This window comes from Salmo salar, chromosome 01 (genome assembly GCF_965601325.2).
Source record: "Salmo salar chromosome 01, fSalSal1, whole genome shotgun sequence".
In the NCBI taxonomy this organism is placed as follows: Eukaryota; Metazoa; Chordata; class Actinopteri; order Salmoniformes; family Salmonidae; genus Salmo; species Salmo salar.
Window position 1 is genome coordinate 26,476,448 of NC_138291.1, and position 25,677 is coordinate 26,502,124.

General features: G+C 45.2%; 1 protein-coding gene across 3 annotated transcripts in view; it reads right to left on the reverse strand.

Annotated features, from left to right (window-relative positions):
* LOC106586878 (formin) overlaps positions 1–25,677 on the reverse strand; it is a 95,141-nt gene that overhangs the window by 8,199 nt on the left and 61,265 nt on the right. For all 3 annotated transcript variants that reach the window (XR_006769274.2, XM_045715739.2, XM_045715731.2), the window contains 2 exons: positions 16,482–16,574; positions 2,550–2,601 (listed from right to left, as the gene is read on the reverse strand). Coding sequence is in view for 2 of the 3 variants with exons in the window: in XM_045715739.2 (XP_045571695.2) it covers positions 2,550–2,601; positions 16,482–16,574 (145 nt within the window). In the remaining variant the exon portion in view is untranslated. The remainder of the gene's footprint in view (positions 1–2,549; positions 2,602–16,481; positions 16,575–25,677) is intronic.

Genomic DNA, 25,677 nt, shown 5'->3' on the forward strand with positions numbered 1-25,677 from the left:
TTAGCTCTTTCCCTTTCTCTCACACACACACACACACACACACACACACACACACACACACACACACACACACACACACACACACACACACACACACACACACACACACACACACACACACACACAGTCTGTAGTGTGGTGAGCTTAGCTCTTTCCCTTTCTCTCTCTCACACACACACACACACACACACACACACACACACACACACACACACACACACACACACACACACACACACACACACACACACACACACACACACACACACACACACACACACACACACACACAGTCTGTAGTGTGGTGAGCTTAGCTCTTTCCCTTTCTCTCACACACACACACACACATTAACACAAAGATGCACCACACACACACGCACACACCCGCCCACTCCAAGTTCTAAAAACACATATCACGTACTTCTGGAGGGCTATGACGCAACTACCGTGAGACGGTTTATTACTGTACCTATGTTCAGCATTCTTCACTGACGGCTGTAAAATAGGTCAGTTAAAAAAGCCTGGGCAACCGGGTATATCAAGAGGATATTTGGACCGCTAAAACATTCCATACAAAAACAGATTAGAACGGTAAACACACTTTTGTGATCATCTGTTGTTTCTTTAACAGAGATAAGACATCTTCAATATACTATGGATAGTGGAAGTTGGGACAGTTCAAATATCCCTCCAGCGAATCACCCAGTAACTACATACTTATGTAAGCAGCACACACGCTGCAGTCGTGTCATATGAAATTGAGCATGATGAGGGAGGGGAACTGTAATGGTCCATTAACTGTGGACGTATCAGGAAACCTCAGGGAAACTGAAAAATAAAAGGAACAAATTAGGATTGCGTGTTCTGGAGAGGACCTCATTACTCACTGCATAGGATGCCCAGGAAAACCATAACAAACCCCCAAAACTGATGTCATAAACTGTGTATCATATCAGCTTCCCATAAAGTCCTTTTACCAACCAAGTATCCAAATTCACTACAACCCAAATTAGTCCTATGATGGTGGTTGTCTTGAGGCCACATGGACCATAACAAACAACCGCAATCCCATTCCTTGACGGGTTGGCCCAGGGTTGGGCTCAGGGTCGGCTCAGGGTCGGCTCAGGGTCGGCTCAGGGTCGGCTCAGGGTTGGCCCAGCGTTTCAGTAGCTAGCTGTGGTGATGTCTATGAGCCTTATTAACACGGGCCCTAATGTGAGGGTCGGGGCCCACCCAGGGCCCAAAGAACACACAGCACACACACAATATAGCACACACACACACACACACCACAGCACACACACACCACGGCCCACTGCCCATATTCATCACCAGCGTGTCACTTTTATGAGGTGCGTCCCTGGGAACCTGAGAGCCCCCCCCCCCCCCAGCGCCAAGCAGCCCCCGGCCTCGTTTAGGTGAAATTAAAGGCAAACTTCATTAAAGGTTGGGGGCTTTTAGCCGCTGGACCCTTTTGATCAATATCCCCAAGTTCAACATCTTCATTACACTGGTGTCAGTCACACAGCCGCAGACAGAGATATCACAATACCACCAGGAGAGGGAAAGGGAGAGAGAGAGGGATAGTGGAAAGAGAGAGGGAGAGGGAGAGGGGACAGAGCGAGTGAGAGGAGTGAGGGAGACAGAGAGAGAGATGGAGAGACCCATGCATACCCAAGCTGAGTGCTTCTCTTGGCTTGAAATGGAAACATGAAACAGGGACGTTTGGAAACTTTCTCCTTTATGTGCTTTTCATGATTTATGTTGGAATTGGGAGAGTTATGATTTAAAGCAAACAATTCTGGTCTCTATCTAAACAAGGAAAAATATTTTTTTGTTTGCTCTTTCTAGTGTGTTTTTCCGATATGACATTTTCCAGATATGGTTTCGCTCTGACACTCGTTAAACGTCTGCCAGTTGACCATATCTCCATAAATCAGATGGGCCGCTTCTTACAGTGACTCTTGAAGTTTGCAATACCACACACGGAAGATAAGGCTTGACAACAACTGGAGTGGAGTGAGCACAGTATGTGTATGTAAAAGTATCGGCGCGGGAGCAGTGTGTGTATAGGGAGGTGTATGTGAGTTTGGTGTGTCTACATAGGCAGCCATTCCTGTCTTGGGGTCAGTCTACAGTGGGCCAGCTTATGACCTGGATTTTCTGCTACATGACTGAAGAACCTGGATACCGCAAGGCCCCAGTACTGAAGCCTCTGTCTTATCACAATCCGTATCTGATTACTACAGACAGCCTTACAAATGACCTGCATTACTTTTATCTGATGTAAGCCATGTTAGCTATGTGAAACATGTTAAATAACCATCATGCCCTCATGAAATCCACCATCCATTATACTTGGCTGGGTTCCCTTCTGAATGTCGAAAGGTCTTATAAAAGCCAACATTAGAGTATTCCAGAGGTATGCAACCAGCCAGGTCAGAAAATAAAGAACTCCTCTGTTACACAGATGACATGTTGTTTGGTCCAAGACATCTAGGTAAATCGTGTTGTGTTATCATATTAGAATGGATAGAGACGATGCATACCTTTTCTGTGCTGCACTGAGCCTGTCGTCCTCAGCAGTGTGGTCCTTTTGAGCTGGAAAAGACAAAAAACAACATGGATTAAACAAACCTATGTGTGAGGCAGTATTCGTCGAGGCATTGAGGTCAAAGTACATACAGTAGTGGGAATAGATATTTCCAATGTGAGGTAAACTGAGGTACAACAATGAGACTCCATACTGATACAGGGTCACACTGGGTGGAGCCCAGGTGGAGGCACTGTGGGAACAGACCTATCCTCTCCCAGGGGCAGGGATGAGAGTCAGAGTGGAGGGTCACCAGGTTGACATGTCTAGGGTGAAAGAGCATGTGATAGAGGTGTCTGTGCATTTCACTGAGATTGATTGTAAGAGGTAAGATGTTTGTGTGTCAGTTGGTAGAGCATGGCACTTGCAACGCCAGTATAGTTAGTGGGTTTGATTCCCAGGACCACCTATACATAAAATGCACGCAGTATATATATATATATATATATATATATATATATATATATATATATACAGTACTAGTCAAAAGTTTGGACACACCTACTCATTCAAGGTTTTTTCTTTATTTTTACTATTTTCTACATTGTAGAATAATAGTGAAGACATCAGAACTATGAAATAACACATATGGAATCATGTAGTGTTAAACAAATCATGTTATATATATTTTACATTTTAGATTCTTCAAAGTAGCCACACTTTGCCTTGATGCCAGCTTTGCACAGTCTTGGCATTATCTCAACCAGCTGCATGAGGTAGTCACCTGGAATGCATTTCAATTAACAGGTGTGCCTTGTAAAAAGTCAATTTGTGGAATTTCTTTCCTTATTCATGCGTTTGAGCCAATCAGTTGTGTTGTGACAAGTTAGGGATGGTAAACAGAAGATAGCCCTATTTGGTAAAATACCAAGTCCATATGATGTCAAGAACATATAAGCAAAGGGAAAGAACAGTCCATCATTACTTTAAGACAAGAAGGTCAGTCAATCCAGAAAATTTTACAAACTTTTAAAGTTTCTTCAAGTGCAGTCGCAAAAACCATCAAGCGCTATGATGAAACTGGCTCTCATGAGGACCGCCACAGGAAAGGAAGACCCAGAGATACCTCTGCTGCAGAGGATAAGTTCATTTATTCACATGCACCTCAGATTGCAGCCCAAATAAATGTTTCACAGAGTTCAAGTAACAGACACATCTCAACATCAACTGTTCAGAGGAGACCTTCATGGTCGAATTTCTGCAAAGAAACCACTACTTAAGGACACCAATAAGAAGAAGACACGAGCTTGGGCCAAGAAACACGAGCAATGGACATTAGACCGGTGGAAATCTGTCCTTTGGTCTGATGAGTCCAAATTTGAGATTTTTGGTTCCAACTGCCATGTCTTTGTGAGTCGCAAAGTAGGTGAACGGATGATCTCCGCATGTGTGGTTCCCACCATGACGCATGGAGGAGGAGGTGTGATGGTGCTTTGCTGGTGACACTGTCGGTGATTTATTTAGAATTCAAGGCACACTTAACCAGCATGGCTACCACAGCATTCTGCAGTGTCCCATCTGGTTTGCGCTTAGTGGGACTGTCATTTGTTTTTCAACAGGACAATGACCCAACACACCTCCAGGCTGTGTAAGGGCTATTTGACCAAGAAGGAGATTGATGGAGTGCTGCATCAGATGACCTGGCCTCCACAATCACCCGACCTCGACCCAATTGAGATGCTTTGAGATAAGTTGGACCGCAGAGTGAAGGAAAAGCAGCCAACAAGTGCTCAGCATATGTGGGAACTCCTTCAAGACTTTTGGAAAAGCATTCCAGGTTATGCTGGTTGAGAGAATACCAAGAGTGCTGTCATCAAGGCAAAAGGGTGTGAAAATAGTCAAAATAAAGAAAACCTCTTGAATGAGTAGGTATCCAGACTTTTGACTGATACTGTACAGTGTAATATATATATATACAGTGTATTGATGAGGAGTGTGAGTTGGTGATGTCTGGGGTGGGGTTGTAGTAGAAGAGGTCTCAGTGGACTGTGTTGAGGAGGGGAAAGAAGCAGAGGCGCGGAGCAGGGGCACAGGCAGCACAGAGCTGGGCTGAGGAGTGAGTGTATGAGGCTCGGGAACTGGAGGCTCCTGTGGACTCCTGCCATGTAAAAGTGTCTAAATGCAAGGCAGATGTGTGCGGCCGGCCAGGGCGAGGTGCAAGAATTTATCTAGGGCCAGAGAGTGCCTGTGATCTCAGATTTATTGCATTTTTCCAGATTCATCCTTTTTACAATGATGGGGGACCTTTCCCACTTGAAGATTTAAGAGGGGGAAGTCTCCCAAAAATTGTTCAAAGGCAGGTTTGCGGGTCTTTTGGGAGAGGGTGAGCTTAAGCTGCTACCACCCCATTTTTTTTTACATAAGCAGGCTGATTGTCTGAGATAAACCTAATGAAAGGAAGGGGTGGCCATGGCTGGGATGGGGGAGGAGGGGGGAGAGTCATGACCAATGGCGTTAGTCACAGCGGGGGGGTCGAGCTGGCGCCTGAGGTCCTCTCTGGTGCGGTTCTGTGTAGAGGTGGCACCAGGCTGGCCTGTGCTCTGAGAGAGAGTGGTCCACAGAGCGAGAGAGAGCGAGAGAGAGAGAGAAAGAAAGAAAGAAAGAAGAAGAAAGAAAGAAAGAAAGAAAGAAAGAAAGAAAGAAAGAAAGCGAGAGAGAGAAAGAGGATGTGTGAAGTTTCTCTTCCTCCGCTACCTGTGTAAACATGAAACCAGTAGTGGCTAACTAGAAAGTTATGAGACACGCATGCTGGGAGGGACAATAAATTAGGCCTTTAAAACTCTGACACACTTTTCCAAACCACTGGTTTACCAAGCATTCAGATAACGAAGGGCTAGGGAACTACATACATAAGCTGTGTTAAGGACCTGGAAGCTTTCTGTGAAAGAAAATTACACAATCTTTACTGCATCGGTGACCACAGCTATAAAAATGTTTTGATGTATGTACAGCTGAAGTTGGAAGTTTTCATACACCTGAGCCAAATACATTTAAACTCAGTGTTCACAATTTAACTTGGGTCAAACGTTTTGGGTAGCCTTCCACAAACTTCCCACAATAGGTTGGGTGAATTTTGGCCCATTCCTCCTGACAGAGCTGGTGTAACTGAGTCAGGTTTGTAGGCCTCCATGCTCGCAAACGCTTTTTCTGTTCTGCCCACAAATTGTCTATGGGATTGAGGTCAGGGCTTTGTGATGACCACGCCAATACCATGACTTTGTTGTCCTTAAGCCATTTGCCACAACTTTGGAAGTATGCTTGGGGTCATGCTTAGGGTCATTGTCTATTTGGAAGACCCATTTGCAACCAAGCTTTAACTTCCTGACTGATGTCTTGAGATGTTGCTTCAATATACCCACATAATTTTCCTGCCTCATGAAGCCATCTATTTTGTGAAGTGCACCAGTCCCTCCTGCAGCAGAGCACCCCCACAACATGATGCTGCCACCCCCGTGCTTCACGGTTGGGATGGTGTTCTTCAGCTTGCAAGCCTCCCCCTTTTTCCTCCAAACATAACGATGGTCATTATGGCCAAACAGTTCTATTTTTGTTTCATCAGACCAGAGGACATTTCTCCAAAAAGTACGATCTTTGTCACCATGTGCAGTTGCAAACCGTAGTCTGTCTATTTTATGGCGGTTTTGGAGCAGTGGCTTCTTCCCTGCGGAGCGGCCTTTCAGTTTCCTGAGGGGGAATAGGCTTTGTCATGCCCTCTTCACGACTGTCTTGGTGTGTTTGGACCATTCTAGTTTGTTGGTGATGTGGACACCAAGGAACTTGAAGCTCTCAACCTGCTCCACTATAGCCCCGTCGATGAGAATGGGGGCGTGCTCGGTCCTCCTTTCCTGTAGTCCACAATCATCTCCTTAGTCTTGGTTACGTTGAGGAATAGTTTATTTTTTCTGGCACCACCCGGCCAGGTCTCTGACCTCCTCCCTGTAGGCTGTCTCGTCATTGTCGGTGATCAGGCCTACCACTGTTGTGTCGTCTGCAAACTTAATGATGGTGATGGAGTCGTGCCTGGCCATGCAGTCGTGGGTGAACAGGGAGTACAGGAGGGGACTGAGCACGCACCCCTGGGGGCTCCAGTGTTGAGGATCAGCGTGGCAGATGTGTGGCTACCTACCCTCACCACCTGGGGGTGGCCCGTCAGTAAGTCCAGGATCCAGTTGCAGAGGGAGGTGTTTAGTCCCAGGATCCTTAGCTTAGTGATGAGCTTTGAGGGTACTATGGTGTTGAACGCTGAGCTGTAGTCAATGAAGACACCTGCCAGTTGGTCAGCACATGCCCAGAGCACACGTCCTGGTAATCCACCTGGCCCCGCAGCCTTGTGAATGTTGACCTGTTTAAAGGTCTTACTCACGTCAGCTACGGAGAGCGTGGTCATACAGTTGTCCGGAACAGCTGATGCTCTCATGCATGCCTCAGTGTTGCTTGCCTCTCAAGCGAGCATTGAAGTGATTTAGCTCGTCACTGGGCAGCTTGAGCTTCAGCCTGGCGGATATGTTGTTGCCTACCCTCACTACCTGGGGGCGGCCCATCATGAAGTCCATGATCCAGTTGCAAAGGGAGGTGTTCAGTCCAAGGGTCCTTAGCTTAGTGATGAGGTTGGAGGGCACTATTGTGTTGAACGCTTAACTGTAGTCAATGAACAGCATTCTCACATAGGTGTTCCTCTTGTCTAGGTGGGAGAGGGCAGTGTAGAGTGCAATAGAGATTGCGTCATCTGTGGATCTGTTGGGGCGGTATGCGAATTGGAGTGGGTCCAGGGTGTATGGGATGATGGTATTGATGTGAACAATGACCAGACTTTGCATTTCATGGCTACAGATGTGAGTGCTACTGGGAAATAGTAATTTAAACAGGTTACCATAGCGTTCTTGGGCACAGGACTATGGTGGTCTGCTTGAAACATATAGTTATTGCAGGTCAGGGAGAGGTTTAAAATGTCAGTTAAGACAGCTGGCCAGCTGTTCAGCGCATGCTCTGAGTACGTGTCCTGGTAATCCGTCTGGCCATGCGGCCTTGTGAATGTTAACCTATTTATAGGTCTTACTCACATCGGCTACGGAGAACGTGATCACACAGTCGTCCGAAACAGCTGGTGCTCTATTGCATGGTTCAGTGTTGCTTGCCTCGAAGCGAGCATAGAAGACATTTAGTCCTGTATTGACACTTTGCCTGTTTGATGGCTTGTCGGAGGTCATATCAGGATTTCTTATAAGTGTCCGAATTAGTGTCAGTGCGAATGATGCCTGTAATCCATGGCTTATGGTTGGAAAATGTACAGTATGTACAGTCACTGTGGAGACAACGTTGTTGTTGCACATTAATAAAGCCGGTGACTGATGTGGTAAACTCCTCAATGCAATTGGATGAATTCCGGAACATATTCCAGTCGGTTCTAGCGAAACAGCATTTTCTTGTTTGCTTATGGCCCTATACAGCTCGTTGAGTGCTGTCTTAGTGCCAGCATCGGTTTGTAGTGGTAAATAGATAGCTAAGAAAAATATAGATGAAAACTCTCTTCGTAAATAGTATGATCTACAGCTTATCATGAGCTATTCTTGAGCAGAACCTCGAGACTTCCTTAATATTAGAGATCGCGCACCAGCTGTTGTTAACAAAGAGACACACACCTCCCCCTTGAGCTTACCCGCGGCTGCCATTCGATCCTGCCGGCAAGAGAAAGAGATGCAGGTACAGAGGACACAGAGCGGGGTGCCTCGTAAGGATCCGCAGAAGGCGAGTGGGAAAGCTGCCGTTACCGTTAATATTACTCGCCAACGTACAATCATTGGACAATAAATTAGATGAGGTATGATCACGAATATCCTACCAACGGGACATCAAAAACTGTAACATCTTATGTTTCACTGAATCATGGTTGAATGATGACATGGATTCAGCTAGCAGGATATACGCTGCACCGGCAAGATAGAACAGCACACTCCGGTAAGATGAGGGGGGGGGGGGGGGGGGCGGTCTGTGCATATTTGTAAACAACAGCTGGTTCACGAAATCTAAGGAAGTGTCAAGATTTTGCTCGCCTGAAGTAGAGTATCTTACGATAAACTGTAGACCACACTATTTGCCTAGAGAGTTTTCATCTATACTTTTTGTGTCTGTTTATTTACCACCACAGATGGATGCTGGCACTAAGACCACACTCAGTCAGCTGTATAAGGAAATAAGCAAACAGGAAACCACTCACCCAGAGGCAGTGCTCCTAGTGGCCGGAGACTTTAATGCAGGGAAACATAAATCAGTTTTACCTAATGTCTATCAACATGTTAAATGAGCAACCAGAGGGAAAGAAATTTCTAGATAACCTTTACTCCACACACAGAGATGCATACAAAGCTCTCCCTCACCCTCTATTTGGTAAATCTGATTCACAATTCTATCCTCCTGATTCCTGCTTACAAGCAAAAATTAAAGCAGGAAGCACCAGTGACTATGTCTATAAAAAAACGGTCAGACAAAGCAGATGCTAAACTACAGGACTGTTTTGCTATCACAGACTGGAACATGTTCCGGGTTTCTTCCGATTGCATTGAGGTGTACACCACATCAGTCACTGGCTTTATCAATAAGTGCATCGAGGACGTCGTCCCCACAGTGACTGTACGTACATACCCCAACCAGAAACCATGGATTGCAGACAACATTCGCACTGAACTAAAGGGTAGAGATGCCGCTTTCAAGGTGCGGGACTCAAACCCGGAAGCTTATAAGAAATCCTGCTATGCCCTCTGACAAACCATCAAACAGGCAAAGTGCCAATACAGAGCTAATATTGAATCGTACTACACCGGCTCCGATGCTTGTCTTAGGATTTGGCAGGGCTTACAAACTATTACAGACTACAATGGGAGCACAGCCACAAGCTGCCCAGTTACACGAGCCTACCAGACGAGCTAAATCACTTCTATGCTTGTTTTGAGGAAAGCAACACTGAGGCATGCATGAGAGCATCAGCTGTTCCGGACGACTGTGTGATCACGCTCTCCGTAGCTGGCGTGTGTAAGACCTTTAAACAGGTCAACATTCACAAGGCCGCGGGGCCAGACGCATTACCAGGACGTGTGCTCCGGGCATGTGCTGACCAACTGGCAGGTGTCTTCACTGACATTTTCAAAATGTCCCTGATTGAGTCTGTAATACCAACATGTTTCAAGCAGACCACCATAGTCCCTGTGCCCAAGAACACTAAGGCAACCTGCCTAAATGACTACAGACCCGTAAAACTCACGTCTGTAGCCATGAAGTGCTTTCAAAGACTGGTAATGGCTCAAATGAACACCACTATCCCAGAAAATCTAGACCCACTCGAATTTGCATACCGCCCAAACAGATCCACAGATGATGCAATCTCTATTGCACTCCACACTGCCTTTCCCACCTGGACAAAAGGAACACCTACGTGAGAATGCTATTCATTGACTACAGCTCAGCGTTCAACACCACAGTACCCTCAAAGCTCATCACTAAGCTAAGGATCCTGGGACTCAACACCTCCCTCTGCAACTGGATCCTGGACTTACTGACGGGCCGCCCCCCAGGTGGTGAGGGTAGGTAGCAACACATCTGCCAAGCTGATCCTCAACACTGGAGCCCCCAGGGGTGCGTGCTCAGTCCCCTCCTGTACTCCCTGTTCACCCACGACTGCGTGGCCAGGCACGCACCATCATTAAGTTTGCAGATGACACAACAGTGGTAGGCCTGATCACCGACAACGACGATACAGCCTACAGGGAGGGGGTCAGAGACCTGGCCGGGTGGTGCCAGTAAAAAAAACCTATCCCTCAACGTAACCAAGACTAAGGAGATGATTGTGGACTACAGGAAAAGGAGGACCGAGCACGCCCCCATTCTCATCAACGGGGCTGTAGTGGAGCAGGTTGAGAGCCTCAAGATCCTTGGCGTCCACATCACCAACAAACTAGAATGGTCCAAACACACCAAGACAGTCGTGAAGAGGGAATGACAATGCCTATTCCTCCTCAGGAAACTAAAAAGATTTGGCATGGGTCCTCAGATCCTCAAAAGGTTTTTCAACTGCAACATCGGGAGCATCCTGACTGGTTGCATCACTGCCTGGTACGGCAACTGCTCGGCCTCTGACCGTAAGGCACTACAAAGGGTAATGCGTATGGCCCAGTACATCACTGGGGCAAAGCTGCCTGCCATCCAGGACCTCTACACCAGGCGGTGTCAGAGGAAGGCCCTAAAAATTGGCAAAGACCCCACCCACCCCAGTCATAGACTGTTCTCTCTACTACCACATGGCAAGCGGTACTGGAGCGCCAAGTCAACTTTTACCCCCAAGCCATAAGACTCCTAAACAAGTAATTAAATGGCTAACCGAACTGTTAGCATTGTGTCGTCCACCCACCCAACCCCTCTTTGACACTGCTGCTACTCTCTGTTTATCATATATGCATAGTCACTTTAACTATACATTCATGTACATACTACCTCAATTGGCCTGACTAACCAGTGCCCCCGCACATTGGCTAACCAGGCTATCTGCATTGTGTCCCGCCAACCACCACCCACCAACCCCTCTTTTACGCTACTGCTACTCTCTGTTTATCATATATGCATAGTCACTTTAACCATACCTACATGTACATACTATTACAATTAGCCCGACTAACCGGTGCCTGTATATAGCCTCGCTACTGTTATAGCCTCGCTACTGTGTAAAGCCTTGCTACTGTTATTTTTCACTGTCTTTTTACTGTTGTTTTTAATTTCTTTACTTATCTATTGTTCACCTAATACCTATTTTTTACTTAAAAATTGCACTGTTGGTTAGGGCCTTTAAGTAAGCATTTCACTGTAAGTTCTACACCTGTTGTATTTGGCGCACGTGACAAATACACTTTGATTTGATTTGACTTGAGATGATTGTGGACTACAGGAAAAGGAGGACCGAGCACGCCCCCATTCTCATTGACGGGGCTGTAGTGAGCAGGTTGAGAGCTTCAAGTTCCTTGGCGTCCACATCACCAACATGGTCCAAGCACACCAAGACAGTCGTGAAGAGGGCACGACAAAACCTATTCCCCCTCAGGAGACTGAAACGATTTGGCATGGGTCCTCAGATCCTCAAAAGGTTTTACAGCTGCACCATCGAGAGCATCCTGACTGGTTGCATCACTGCTCGGCCTCTGACCGCAAGGCACTACAGAGGGTAGTGTGTATAGCCCAGTACATCACCGGGGCCAAGCTTCCTGCCATCCAGGACCTCTATACTAGGCAGTGTCAGAGGAAGGCCCTAGACATTGTCAAAGACTCCAGCCACCCTAGTCATAGACTGTTCTCTCTGCTTCCGCATAGCAAGCGGTACCGGAGCACCAAGTCTAGGTACAAGAGGCTTCTAAACAGCTTACATTTACATTTTAGTCATTTAGCAGACGCTCTTATCCAGAGCGACTTACAGTAGTGAATGCATACATTTCATTTCATGCATTTTTTTTTTTTGTACTGGCCCCCCGTGGGAATCGAACCCACAACCCTGGCGTTGCACACACCATGCTGGCATTGCAAACACCATGCTCTACCAACTGAGCCACAGGGAAGGCCAAGCCCCCAAGCGATAAGACTCCTGAACATCTAATCAAATGGCTAAAATACCCCCTGTATATAGCCCCGCTATTGTTATTGACTGCTGCTCTTTAATTATTTGTTATACTTAGCTCTTACTTTTTTTTAGGTATTTTCTTAAAACTGCATGATTGGTTAAGGGCTTCTAAGTAAGCATTTCACTGTAAGGTCTACACCTGTTGTATTCGGTGCATGTGACAAATAACATTTGATTTGATTTGAAGTTAGGGACTCAACATTTCAGCATTCTATCAAAAATGTCCAAAATCTGAGCAGATAAAACAAGAGGAAGAGCAGTACTGTATGTATGGAAGGGAAGCAGGGGTGGGTCACAGCCCCCACAGCTTCCTCACAGCCTCCCGACAGTCTCCCAGGCAGTTCTGGGTCAGCGCTCCACAGACACGGTCACATGAGCTGCTCTGCTCCCCTGCCTCGCACAGGAGCAAGCATGTAGTGCACTATGACCAACAGACTCTCCCTCCTCCATAAAAAAGCATACAGTGTGTATGAGATAATACTGTCTCCCTTCTTACACATGCTTGCTTATGGTTATCACTGTCCATCAATACCGATGACGAGATTGCTACCAGAAGCACACTGCCACGCATGCAGATGAGCAATGGAAGGGACCTGTCACCAGCACTAAACCGCACTGCTTCACAAGTAAGGGCAACTGCTGGAGGAGCTCTGTTTATTAAGAATGGTTTATATGTTTCCCACTGGAAAGTTTATGTTTAAGATGTGTTTTTTAACCAATACCATTTTGTAGCCTGTGGCAACCATCATGGTTTAAAGACCTTTCAAATATTCTGTGTTATTGACCAATAATACAGATAGAGGTTTGACACACTGGAATGTTAAAAAGAGTAAACATTCTAGAACACATTTCCATTTGCAATGTGTAACTAGGAGACAAACATACCAAGGCAGACTTTGTTTGCAACACATACAGTTCATAAATCATTTCTATGCTGAAAACACTGCCCTGCCTCCAGTTCTCACTCTGTACCTCCAACAACATATGGATGCAATCTCTCTGTGAGATACCTCATTTGCATTTTTTATAGAAAGAGCCTATTGTTTAACAATATTCTCTGTCCGCCAAGTAATGTGTGCAATTTGCCCTTTAATGTAGTAAAATGTAGATTGCCTTGCGTGACGCTGACACTTTTGTCTGTCACTAGTACTTTGTAGAGATAAAAGACATTGTTGAGGATGTTGGCCTCAGAGGTGGTCCACTTTAAGCCAACTCTGATGCTCTACCAGACCTATAGAGGTTTATAGACCTGAGTCAGTGTGTTTTGTTAATAGCCCGCTCTTTGTGGCTCTTTGTGGCAGCTATGTGAAGATGGTGAAGGTGGCGAGATTGCATGCAGGTGGTTGTTGGCTTGCCAAGTTGCATTGAGTTGGATTCTGTTTGGTTGCACTTATGTTTACCCACTGCGAGACTGATGAGAGCTTGATCGTTTAAAACCAGTGAACTGTGTGAGAACATTGGCAGTAGCACACCTACCTACTGTATGGGAGTCCTAGTTGGCACTCATTCAAATGGGGAAGAGCTTCTGTATGTATTATGGTGCTTTAGCGACACAAGCCTGGCACCCACTCTGCATAAGCCTGACACAAGGCCTCTCCCTCTGTCTACAAGACACATTGTAATGCATGTTAGGATCAGATGTGTCTCTGCTATGTGAACAATAACTCCTGGGAATATTTACACAGTAATTTCCAGTAAATCAGGGATCACACCGTGTCTCTGTAAACTCCTTCCCTCTGCCTCTCACATCCCTATGATCAATAGTAATCACAGTTGAACACGTTGGAGGAACGCTCCGAGATGGATGTCCACTTTCTCTCTAGGAACACTATGACCTCTGTGTTTCCTCATGCTGCATACCACAGAAACCATACAGGAGCCCGTGTCTGCATGATGGAAGTGAAAAAGCTTTATGTTTTCAATGGCAGTAGCTCTACTGGGTGACTGGCTGCCTTTGCAAGGCACCGAAGGGGGCTGTAGGAAGCGTCTGGGGTGAAGATGTCTAGTAGAGGGGGGAGAGGTAGAGAGGATCAGAGCGTCTCCATCTCGGTGTAGTGTGTCCCCGGCTAACACAGTGGTCCCCAAGCTGTCCAACCAGCCTTTACGAGGCCTCAGCCAGGGATGTCCTGCCAGCTTTATAGCAGCCATGAGTACAGGCAGCATGTTAAGGGCAATGTGATCCTCTCTACAGGGTTAGGCTTTACACTCCTGTCCCTGACAGGCAGCTCCGTCTCTAACTAACGCTGGCTCTAGGCTCCACCACCACCCAACTAACGGCCTGACAGGGCAAAAGAATATAGTGAAGAGCTAAATTACAGCTCTGGGCTTTAATGGTTCCTCTCAGTGTTTTGGAGAAAGGAAAACAGGATCTTTCTAGTTTCTGAGTTTGGTTTCTTTACATGCCATTCTCCTCAGCAATAAATAGTCTATGTGGAGAATATTTCATCTCTGAAGACAGATTTGGAGAACAGTGGGTTCATTCTCCATTCAGAGAGATGACAGGCTGGCTTAGAGACATGACAGAGGGGGTGAATATACATCATCACTATCTACTGGTAGAACTTGGGAGTGTGTCACAGAGTATGATTTGGCGGTAGGAGGAGGGGGAAGGTCGTCTCATCACTCAGTCCAGTGGATGGGCTCTGACACAGGCCTCTGCTTGCCTCAGATACAGTGAGTGATATCAAACAATGGGTTAGGTGACACGCTATGAGTCTGCTGGAGCAGTATTTACTAAAACAACATAGAAAAACAACACATAGCACCCCCTGGAGGTCAACACATGGGGTCATGTCTAGGGTTGCAAAGCTACCGGTGATTTACCAAAGTTACCAGAATCTTTAGTAATTTCGGTAATTAACAGAAAATATATGGCAATCTATTGTAACTTCGGTAATTTATACTTGAATAACTTAAAAAACAAATATTCATATATACTAATATAGTTTTATATCTATATTCGATATTGTCCATGAGTTTCTAGTAGAAAATAGCCTAATTAATGAAAAAATTTATCACAATGGCATTATTTTCAATCAACTCTGCAACTCTTCCAACTATTGACTTTTCTTCACAACTGCCACCAGTTTGACATCAAAACATTGACAACCAACACATATTGATATAGTAAAAAATTATAATAATAATATGAATATATATACAGTGTATTCGGAAAGTATTCAGAGCCCTTCCCTTTTTCCACATTTCGTTACATTAAAGCCTTATTCTAAAATGGATTTAATAAAAAAAAATGACTCATCAATCTACACACAATACTCCATAATGACAAAGCGGAAACAGGTATCTAGACATTTTTGAAAATGTATTTAAAATTATTTACATAAGTATTCAGACCCTTTGCTATGAGACTCGAAATTGAGCTTAGGTGCATCCTGTTTCCATTGATCATCCTTGAGATGTTTCTACAACTTGATTGGAGTCCACCTGTGGTAAATTCAATTGATTGGACATGATTTGGAAAGGCACACACCTGTCTATATAAGGTCCCACAGTTGACAGTGCATATCAGAGCAAAAACCAAGTCATGAGGTCGAAGGAATTGTCCGTAGAGCTCAGAGACAGAATTGTGTCGAGGCACAGATCTGGGGAATGGCACCAAAACATCTGCAGCATTGAAGGTCCCCAAGAACACAGTGGCCTCCATCATTCTTAAATGGAATAAGTTTGGAACCACCAAGACTCTTCATAGAGATGGCTGCCCGGCCATACTGAGCAATCTGGGGAGAAGGTCCTTGGTCAGGGAGGTGACCAAGAATCCGATGGTCACTCTGACAGAGCTCCAAAGTTCTTCTGAGGAGATGGGAGAATCTTCCAGAAGGACAACCATCTCTGCAGCACTCCACCAATCAGGCATTTAAGATAGAAAAAAAGTAATGGGGTCTGCATACTTTCTGAATGCACTGTACATGCAATATGCTTTGTGGACTTCAGCGGACAGATGTTGCTCTCCAGTTTTGTGATGAAACAAAGGTGTCGTTGAATTTATTCTGCCACTGTATCTTCTTATTGTCTCAGCCATATGCCTATATATCATGCTGGCAAGGCATATGAACTAACAGGTTATAGAGCAAGTAACGTAATTAACACAACACATACAGCAGGTTGTGATATGGCTTTTTCCCCCTGGCTTCCCCAGTGATTTTACCCATGCACCGCTACTGTCCTAGTCATATCTCTTCTCCTCCTCTCTCTCTGGTTATGGTTTGTTTTACTCACCGGTCGAGACGAAGGCCTCCATTTTCTCCTTGAAGGGCTGGAGGTCCTTCTCAGAGGAGCTATCACACACCTTCTGAACAGCCTTTTCACACACTGAGGGAGAGAGAGAGCGTGAAATGTTAAATATCTGACATTTCTCAGCAGGAATGGATTAAAAAAAGCTCTGGCCTGGGTTGGGTGGGGGAAAGAAAGAAAGTGTGAGCGAGAGTAGACTGTATACTGTGTGAATTTGGCATTTATTATTGAGCTAAGCTGTAAAACAATAACAAGCGTGCCCAAACAGCAAATGTAGCACATTTCCAGCACTTTCATAAGTGAGTTAACCAAAGCCTGCCGAGGGAAAACATTTGAGGGGAAATGTGTGTGAATCTCCTCCAAAACATCCCAACCAGATGGCTATTGAAAAGACCTTGCAATCACTTAAATGAGCTTGGTCTGCATTCAAAATGAGAAATGTATTATAAATCTTCATAAACACAGACTGTTCTTTGAATGTGAGTAGGGTGTTCAATCTGGTACTCTCAAAAAATGTGAGGAGGTAATACATGTTGGCGCCACTGATACTGGGGTAAGACAGTTATCCAACCACCATGAGTGTTTGGCCCACTAGCTAGATATGACATGGTGGCAGTAGATGGGCCTGTCCTGTTCTGGCTCTCCCCAGTGGAACTGTACATGTGGGTGACGGCTGAATGTCGAAGCCTTGTTTGTTGTGGATGGGTCTTTGTTGCCCTGCCAAACCACCTAGCTCACACAGGCTCAAAGGAAACAATGATGACTTGGGCAAACGTGAGCCAAACTATTTCATTTCCTCCTAACAATCAGCGTGGGACGCTATATACAGAGCGGCCTGCCGGAATAACTTTTGCAACTTTACTCAAACCTGCAAGTCATTAATGAGTGCAGTAAATACCTTGTGTTGGTTATTACTGCATAGCTAAATGTCTTAACAACACAACAGGAACACTTGGCTGGTCAGAGTGTGAGACTGCTTCACTGGTTTCCAGAATAATCCAGAGGGATGTATTAAGAACAGGTGAATATGCCCAGTTACCCACAATCCTTTTCCAGGGTCTCAGGAATAGTTGCTCTTGAAAGGTGAGGGACTAAACTTGAACTACTGCACACGAATTGAGTAAGAAAATACATCATCTACAGCTGAGGGACAACCATGACACAAACCTGATCAGGTGAGCCAGCTCAAACACCACTGAAATGTTCCTACTTTTTTAAAAGTCTTAGATCCCTCGCTCCTTAAAACCCCCCTGTCTCAAACAGGCACATTAAAGGGTGTTCAAAACAGCAAGACTACAATTAAGAGGCGGATCTCCTCTAAATGTGGTCCAGACAGTGTAGGCCACAAGAAGGAAACCCCCAAAACATCAGCAGCTGCATGAAATAAAAACCCAGTAGGCTCTGGTTTAGGACATTGTCCTACAGTGACAATACATAGGCACAGAGGAGGAGTGGGGGGGAGGAGGAGCTAGTAGAGGATCAAGGGAGCCCTTTCTAAAGCAGTCTCCTGGGGATATGCAGGCTACAGTGTAAAAGTATTACTACAGTGTAAAAGTATTTCTACAGTGTAAAAGTATTACTACAGTGAAACAGCATTACTACAGTGTAAAAGTATTACTACACTGTAAAAGTATTACTACAGTTACAGTGTAAAATTATTACTACAGTGTAAAATATTTCTACAGTGTAAAAGTATTTCTACAGTGTAAAAGTATTAATACAGTGTAAAATTAATACAGTGTAAAAGTATTACTTCGGTTACAGTGTAAAAGTATTACTACAGTGTAAAAGTATTTCTACAGTGTAAAAGTATTGCTACAGTGTAAAAGTATTAATACAGTGTAAATGTATTGCTAGAGTGTAAAAGTTTTACTACAGTGAAACAGTATTACCACAGTGAAATAGGCCAACTGAAGGCCCACTTTGCTCCCAGGGGCCTGCTCTCCCCACAGCCACCTAATCCCATTACTGTAAATATGTCCATGCTGTTCTCTAATTGGCCAGTGAGTGTTAATCTGGGTCCTCCGTGCCCAAACAGCCGTGTCAATTTCCCTGGGGTTACAGCAGCAGAGAAAGAGCGAGAGAGAGAGAGACCTGGGCCCTGGCAGTAACATCCCAAAAATACAAAAATAATGATTTTCCAGAGAAGATCCAGATCTCAGGGAATTAGACCAAAGTTCTCAATTGGTACAAAATATATAGAGTACTGCACACACTACAATTACTTAGGTTTAAAAATAAGCTCAACTGGACACCTTAATGAGGCAGTGAATGAACTGAGAGAGAAAGCACGCAGGGAATTCTACGCCATTAAAAAACAAATTCAAATTGAAATACCTATTAAAATTTGGCTAAAACTAATTGAATGTGTCATTGAACCAATTGCACTTTATGGCAGCGAGGTGTGGGGTCCACTTGCAAAACAAGATTTCACCAAATGGGACAAATACCCAATTGAAACCCTGCATGCAGAGTTCTGTAAGATTCTCCTACATAATCCAGAGGAAAACTACAAACAATGCATGCAGGGCAGAATTAGGCCAATATCCACTAATAATAAAATCTAAAAAAAGAGCTATTAAGTTTTGGAAACATCTAAAATATAGTGACCCTCTCATATCATTACCAAGCCCTGCAATGCCAAGAGCTGAGCAAAGAAAAGAGTCCCCTCATCCAGCTGGTCCTGGGGCTGAGTTCACAAACCTGTTCTACTAACACACTGAAGCCTCAAGACAAGAACATCCAATCAATCAGAATAAACCAAATTACAACACAGTCAAAACAAAACTAAATTGCTTATTGGGAAGCACAAGCACAAAGCAAAATGCAGTGCTATCTGGCCCTAAATCGACAGTACACCGTGGCTAACTATTTGACAATGGTTACTGATCAAAACCTTAGAAAAACCTTGACAAAGTACAGGCTCAGTGAGAACCGCCTAGCCATTGAGAAGGGTAGACACAGGAAAACCTGGCTCTCTGTAGAGGAAAGGCTGTGCACCCACTGCACAACAGCAAAACCTGAGACAGAGCTGCATTTCCTGACAAAATGTAAAAAATATAAAATATTTCCCCAAATTTGAAACCCTCATTCAAGTTTTCAAAGACCTCTCTGATGAGGATAGGCTACCCGTCCTGTTGGGGGAGGACGCAGAGAGCTGTGGGTTGGCAGCGTACTACTTTGCTGCCTGCCATTAAATGAGGGACAGTGTCTGACAGACCAACCAACCTGCACGTTTCCTCTACTGTATGCTTAGTTATTGTTCAATGTATGGTTATTTTGACCCTTGGTTATTGTTGCTACTGTTGTCCCGTTGACAATTTTGATTCTTCTTATTTTAATATCGTAAATATCCAAATTAAGCTTTGGCAATATGTACATTGTTACGTCATGCCAATAAAGCAAATTGAATTGAATTGAGAGAGAGAGAGAGGGATGGAGGGGTAGAGAGAGAGAGAGGGATGGAGGGGTAGAGAGAGAGAGGGTGGGGGAGGGGAGACAGAGACTGCAGTTGAGGCTCTTCCTTCATAGAGGAAAAGACTCTGTTTTAAATGACCACCAAAAGGTGCTTTCCTATCCATCATCTGTGTTAACCAGATAACTGCTAAGGCACACCAGGATCTTGGTCCACACACTCCCACACAGTCATCAAGAGGGCACGACAGCGTCTCTTCCCGATCAGGAGGCTGAAAACATTTGGCTTGGGCTCTCGGATGCTGAAAAAGTTCTACAGCTGCACCAACTCTGCATCGTTGGGAAGGGCTCGTATTCAAGCATTTTACGGTAAAGTCTACACCAGTTGTATTTGGCACCCTGTGTTAAGATGGTTAGACAGAAGCAGATCCTACTGTGAATGTCAGCGCTGTTTGTCCTGTCTGGCTTCCTGTCCAGTCACCAGGTCACAAGGGACCTGTCTCCCCTCCCGCCACCACATTCAGGCAGGGCCAGCCTTCATACAGAGAGTGGATTCAGCATTATTGTGGGATAGGGTTATTTCACTGAAGAAGACTGATTTCCAGATGTTACTCATCATAAACTGTAAGCAACACATTGATTCTCTGTATACAAATACATGTAGCGGAACATTTGTAATGGTTTATTTGTGATGGTTTATTTGGGTTTAGAGTGGAGATACAAGACAAAAATTATGGCAGGATGATTTGATGGCCATATTCTCAAGGGTTGCCCAAACAGTATGCGGTTAATACTGTAGTAAGGCATGGATTCATAAACTCTACAGTGTGTGTAAATAGGAAGCTCACCCAGTACATGCTGTCTGTAGGGACACTGGGGTAGCTGGTATGCATCATATAAGGTATGTTACTGTACTGTAACATGGGGAGTGGGCTTACATGAAAAGATAGTCTGACTTCTGCTCTGAGACATGGCAAACACTGTTAATCAAGCTCACTTTGATGTAATGAATGAACCATGAATTCCCCACATTAACCGACAGCTTGCCACATTATTCTGTAGACCCTGGGATGTTTGGAAAACAAAACATTGTACACTTGGATGATCATTGAGCTCTACATATTTGACTGCCATATAGAAAAGGTTTCTGTTCTCACTGTTCTACTGCTTGAACTCATTCCAGGTTCATGTTGATTCTGTTATGCCCTCCTTTATTTCTAACCATCAGTGACAATAAAAAACTCACACAGATAAACTGACACTACATATGTTTTCACCCGTCAAGCATGAATGTTTTGAAAACCCTTTTTAATCAGAGAGAGAGACAGAGAGAGAGAGAGAGAGAGAGACAGAGAGACAGAGAGAGAGAGAGACAGAGAGAGAGAGAGAGACAGAGAGAGAGACAGAGAGAGACAGAGAGACAGAGAGAGAGAGAGAGAGAGAGAGACAGAGAGAGAGAGAGAGAGACAGAGAGAGAGAGAGAGAGACAGAGAGAGAGAGAGAGAGACAGAGAGAGAGAGAGAGAGAGACAGAGAGAGAGAGAGAGACAGAGAGAGAGAGAGAGAGAGACAGAGAGACAGAGAGAGAGACAGAGAGACAGAGAGAGAGAGAGAGACAGAGAGACAGAGAGAGAGAGAGACAGAGAGAGAGAGAGACAGAGAGAGAGAGACAGAGACAGAGAGAGAGAGAGAGAGAGAGAGAGACAGAGAGAGAGAGAGACAGAGAGAGAGAGACAGAGAGACAGAGAGAGAGAGAGAGACAGAGAGAGAGAGAGAGAGAGAGACAGAGAGACAGAGAGAGAGAGAGACAGAGAGACAGAGAGAGAGAGAGAGAGAGAGGGAGGTTAGTCTTGTCCGTGGTCTGGCCTGGCAGATCAGTGTTATTTACGCCAGGCACTGGATCATTTTCCATCAGCTCTAAAGCACAAGGAATTCTCTCACTAATCCACAATTATATACAACCCACCCCAGCGCACTGTCAGGCACCCAGCTTCCTCCTCCCTCCCCTCCCTCCCTCCCATCCAGGCTAGAGCCCTGCTATAACCCAGGCTACATTGGGCCAGCCAAGAGATAAAGGTCAAACACCCACACCTACCTCTAAGATAAATCTATCTCTTGATTTCTTTATTTAATTTTTATTTAACCTTTATTTAACTAGGCAAATCAGTTAAGAACAAATGATTATGTACAATAACGGCCTACCCCATCCAAACCTTAAGCTGGACGACGCTGGGACAATTGTGCACCGCTCTATGGGACTCTATCAGCCTGGACCTATCCTGCATCCAACCCTGGCCCACGTCTTACATAGAGCCTGTCTGAGAACACAACTGCTGTAAGACATGGTACTCCAATGTTAAGGGTTTCAGCTGTTCTGCTGTAAGGGAATGCTTGGGATGTCATAGTTTGAGGAAATCATAAAAAAAGTATAGATTTTCAGGAATTTAAAGGGGTTAAAATAAGTTGCATCGGTATATGTACTTATCTATCTAGTGCAGTTGGGACAGTGGTCGTTCTGAGTGAATGTATTAATGTCCTCTATGTTGTTAGTGGATGCAACATGATGTACTGACTGGTTTAAATGTGTATGATGTGAAAATGTATGTGATTCTTTTAATCAAGGTGATGCCAAAGACAAATGTCCATCCTGGATGGACAATAAAGTTTTATTCTATTCTAGTTGATAGATTTAGCTTCAATTGGCTCCATATTTAAGAGAAAAACAAGGTGAGGAAATGTATGGACAAAGCTGTTGAAAAGGCAGTGTCATCATTTAATATATGGCCTGCTACCAAGACAAAATAATAGAAACCATAGAACATGGTTTACAATTCTTATGTGAGGGTCTTGAGTTTACAAAGACTGTATTATCTACACTCTGTATGTTCCCTAAATCTTGTGCCTGTATTTAAGTAAAATTACGAGTAGCCTATATTTAACCGTTATGTGGGGAGGAGGGGTAGCGGTACTCTAACCAAAACTGGAGCTTCTGTCATAAAATGGACTTCAGGGTAAAGGCCTTGCCTCGACCATACATTAAGGGGCATTTCTAATAAAGACACTGTCTGATTTGCCATGGTGATGAATGCCGAACCCTGCACAGGCCTTCTGTGAAACACTAAACTCCCCTGGGCAGCAAATGAGCTCTGACTGTTCTTTTTTATTTGATACATTCAGTAGCGTCCCTGCCTCGCTGTCTGCCCCAATTACCTAGCAGTTAAATAGAGCTTTACGTGGCCGTGGTCTCCGCTGACCCTGATTGGATGAAAGGTTAACTCCGTGCCCACATGAGCCCAGGGATTGGGTGAACCAAGGATACTCTCCAGGAACATATACATGTACCGTAGCCCCCAAACATACAGATACCCCTCCTGACAGATAGAACCAACAACGATGAGACAGCCTACAGGGAGGTCAGAGACCTGGCGGTGTCGTGCCAGGACAACAACCTCTCCTTCAACATGATCAAGACAAAGGAGATGATTGTGGACTACAGGAAAAGGAGGACCGAGCACACCCCCATTCTAGTCGATGGGGCTGCAGTGGAACAGGTTGAGAGCTTCAAGTTCCTTGGTGTCCACATCACCAACAAACTAACATGGTCCAAACACACTAAGACAGTCGCGAGAGGGCACGACAAAGCCTATTCCCCCTCAGGACTCTGAAAAGATTTGGCATGGGTCCTCAGATCCTCAAAAGGGTCTACAACTGCACCATCAAGAGCATCCTGACTGGTTGCATCACTGCCTGGTATGGCAACTGCTCGGCCTCCGACTGCAAGGCACTACAGAAGGTAGTGCGTACGGCCCAGTACATCACCGGGGCCAAGCTTCCCACCATCCAGGACCACAGCCACCCTAGTCATAGACTGTTCTCTCTGCTACCGAACGGCAAGCGGTGTCGGAGCGCCAAGTCTAGGTCAAAAAGGCTTCTTAACAGCTTCTACCCCCAAGCCATAAGACTTCTGAACAGCAAATCAAAGGGCTACCTCTGCTATTCTCTGTTTATTATCTATGCATAGTCACTTTAACTCTACCTACATGTACATATTACCTCAATTATCTTGACTAACCGGTGCCCCTGCACATTGACTCTGTACTGGTACCCCCTGTATATAGCCTCGCTATTGTTATTTTACTGCTGCTCTTTAATTATTTGTTACTTTTATTTTCACTTTTTCTACTTAACTATTTTTTACTTAACACATTTTTCTTCTTAACTTCTTAAAGCATTGTTGGTTAATGGCTTGTAAGTTAGCATTTCACTGTAAGGTCTACACCTGTTGTATACAGTGCATGTGACAAATACAATTTGATTTGATTTTAACTGAAAGCCTCAGAAGACTCTAGGGAAAACAAGGTGCAATATCCAGGTCTTACTCTATAGTTGTCAGGCTCCTTGCGCAGGAGAGAAGGGATGGATCCTACCCCCCCCCCTCCCCAGAGAGAGACCCAGAGAGAGGTCATCACCTCCTGCCCAAACAGGAAGGCAGATCAAATGAGGATTATGTTTCTTCACGGCAGAGAGGAGGAAAGTGCAGCCGCCAGGCTAGGGAGTCTGACCAACTCCTTTCCATTGTCTCAGACCAGACACACACATACATCTGCCTGGCTACTTACTGGAGCCTCACTCTCGGGAAGAGGGATATGGAGGAACACCACTGAACCTTAGCAAAGAATTAAAAAGTGGGGCAAAACAGGACTCATGTGGCTCCTGCATGGATAAGGAGAGCTGCTTCATATTGCTAGCCTCCTCTCAGTTGAGAGCCCTTGTAGCTACAGAACCCATGGGGGTGTGATCCTGTGTCAGCACCAGCCACACAGAGTTAGACATAATTCAGATGTGAATGGAAGTGATCTGATATAATTAAGATCAGTTTGTTTCTTTAGGGTGGTTTATAATAGCGCAGCATAAATATTTATTCCTGGAGGCTGGCGAGGAGGATAAAAATGGGAGTCATAGGTGGACCTCACCAAACACTGAGAATTCAGGCTCACCGCTCCTTGCCAATACCCAGAGGACTCCGGGGGAGACTGCTATTTTATTCCTGCAGTAGATATAAATACATATAAAATAAATGTATTGTCTTTAAGTGTTACATTTTTCCTAATAAATGACTGACAGCTGGGTCTGGGGCTCTTTTATAGACTCTTTGTATTTTCCCAGAGGGCAGCAATCTGAACGAGGAGGGGAGAGTAGAGAGCATATCTAATTGCTTTCATATGCTGTATTATTGGTTGACTGAAATAATCACAGACACCAGGGTGCTGGGGGTCAACGCCTTTAACCCCCGGACGGCCCATCTGACCACTGACTGGCTCGATGACTGACTCACTGACTATCTGACTGCCTGGGGGGCAATGCCTTTAACCCCCGGACGGCCCATCTGACTACTGACTGGCTCGATGACTGACTCACTGACTGCCTGGGGGGCAATGCCTTTAACCCCCGGACGGCCCATCTGACCACTGACTGGCTCGATGACTGACTCACTGACTATCTGACTGCCTGGGGGGCAATGCCTTTAACCCCCGGACGGCCCATCTGACCACTGACTGGCTCAATGACTGACTCACTGACTGCCTGGGGGGCAATGCCTTTAACCCCCGGACGGCCCATCTGACCACTGACAGGCTCAATGACTGACTATCTGACTGCCTGGGGGGCAATGCCTTTAACCCCCGGACGGCCCATCTGACCACTGACTGGCTCAATGACTGACTCACTGACTGCCTGGGGGGCAATGCCTTTAACCCCCGGACGGCCCA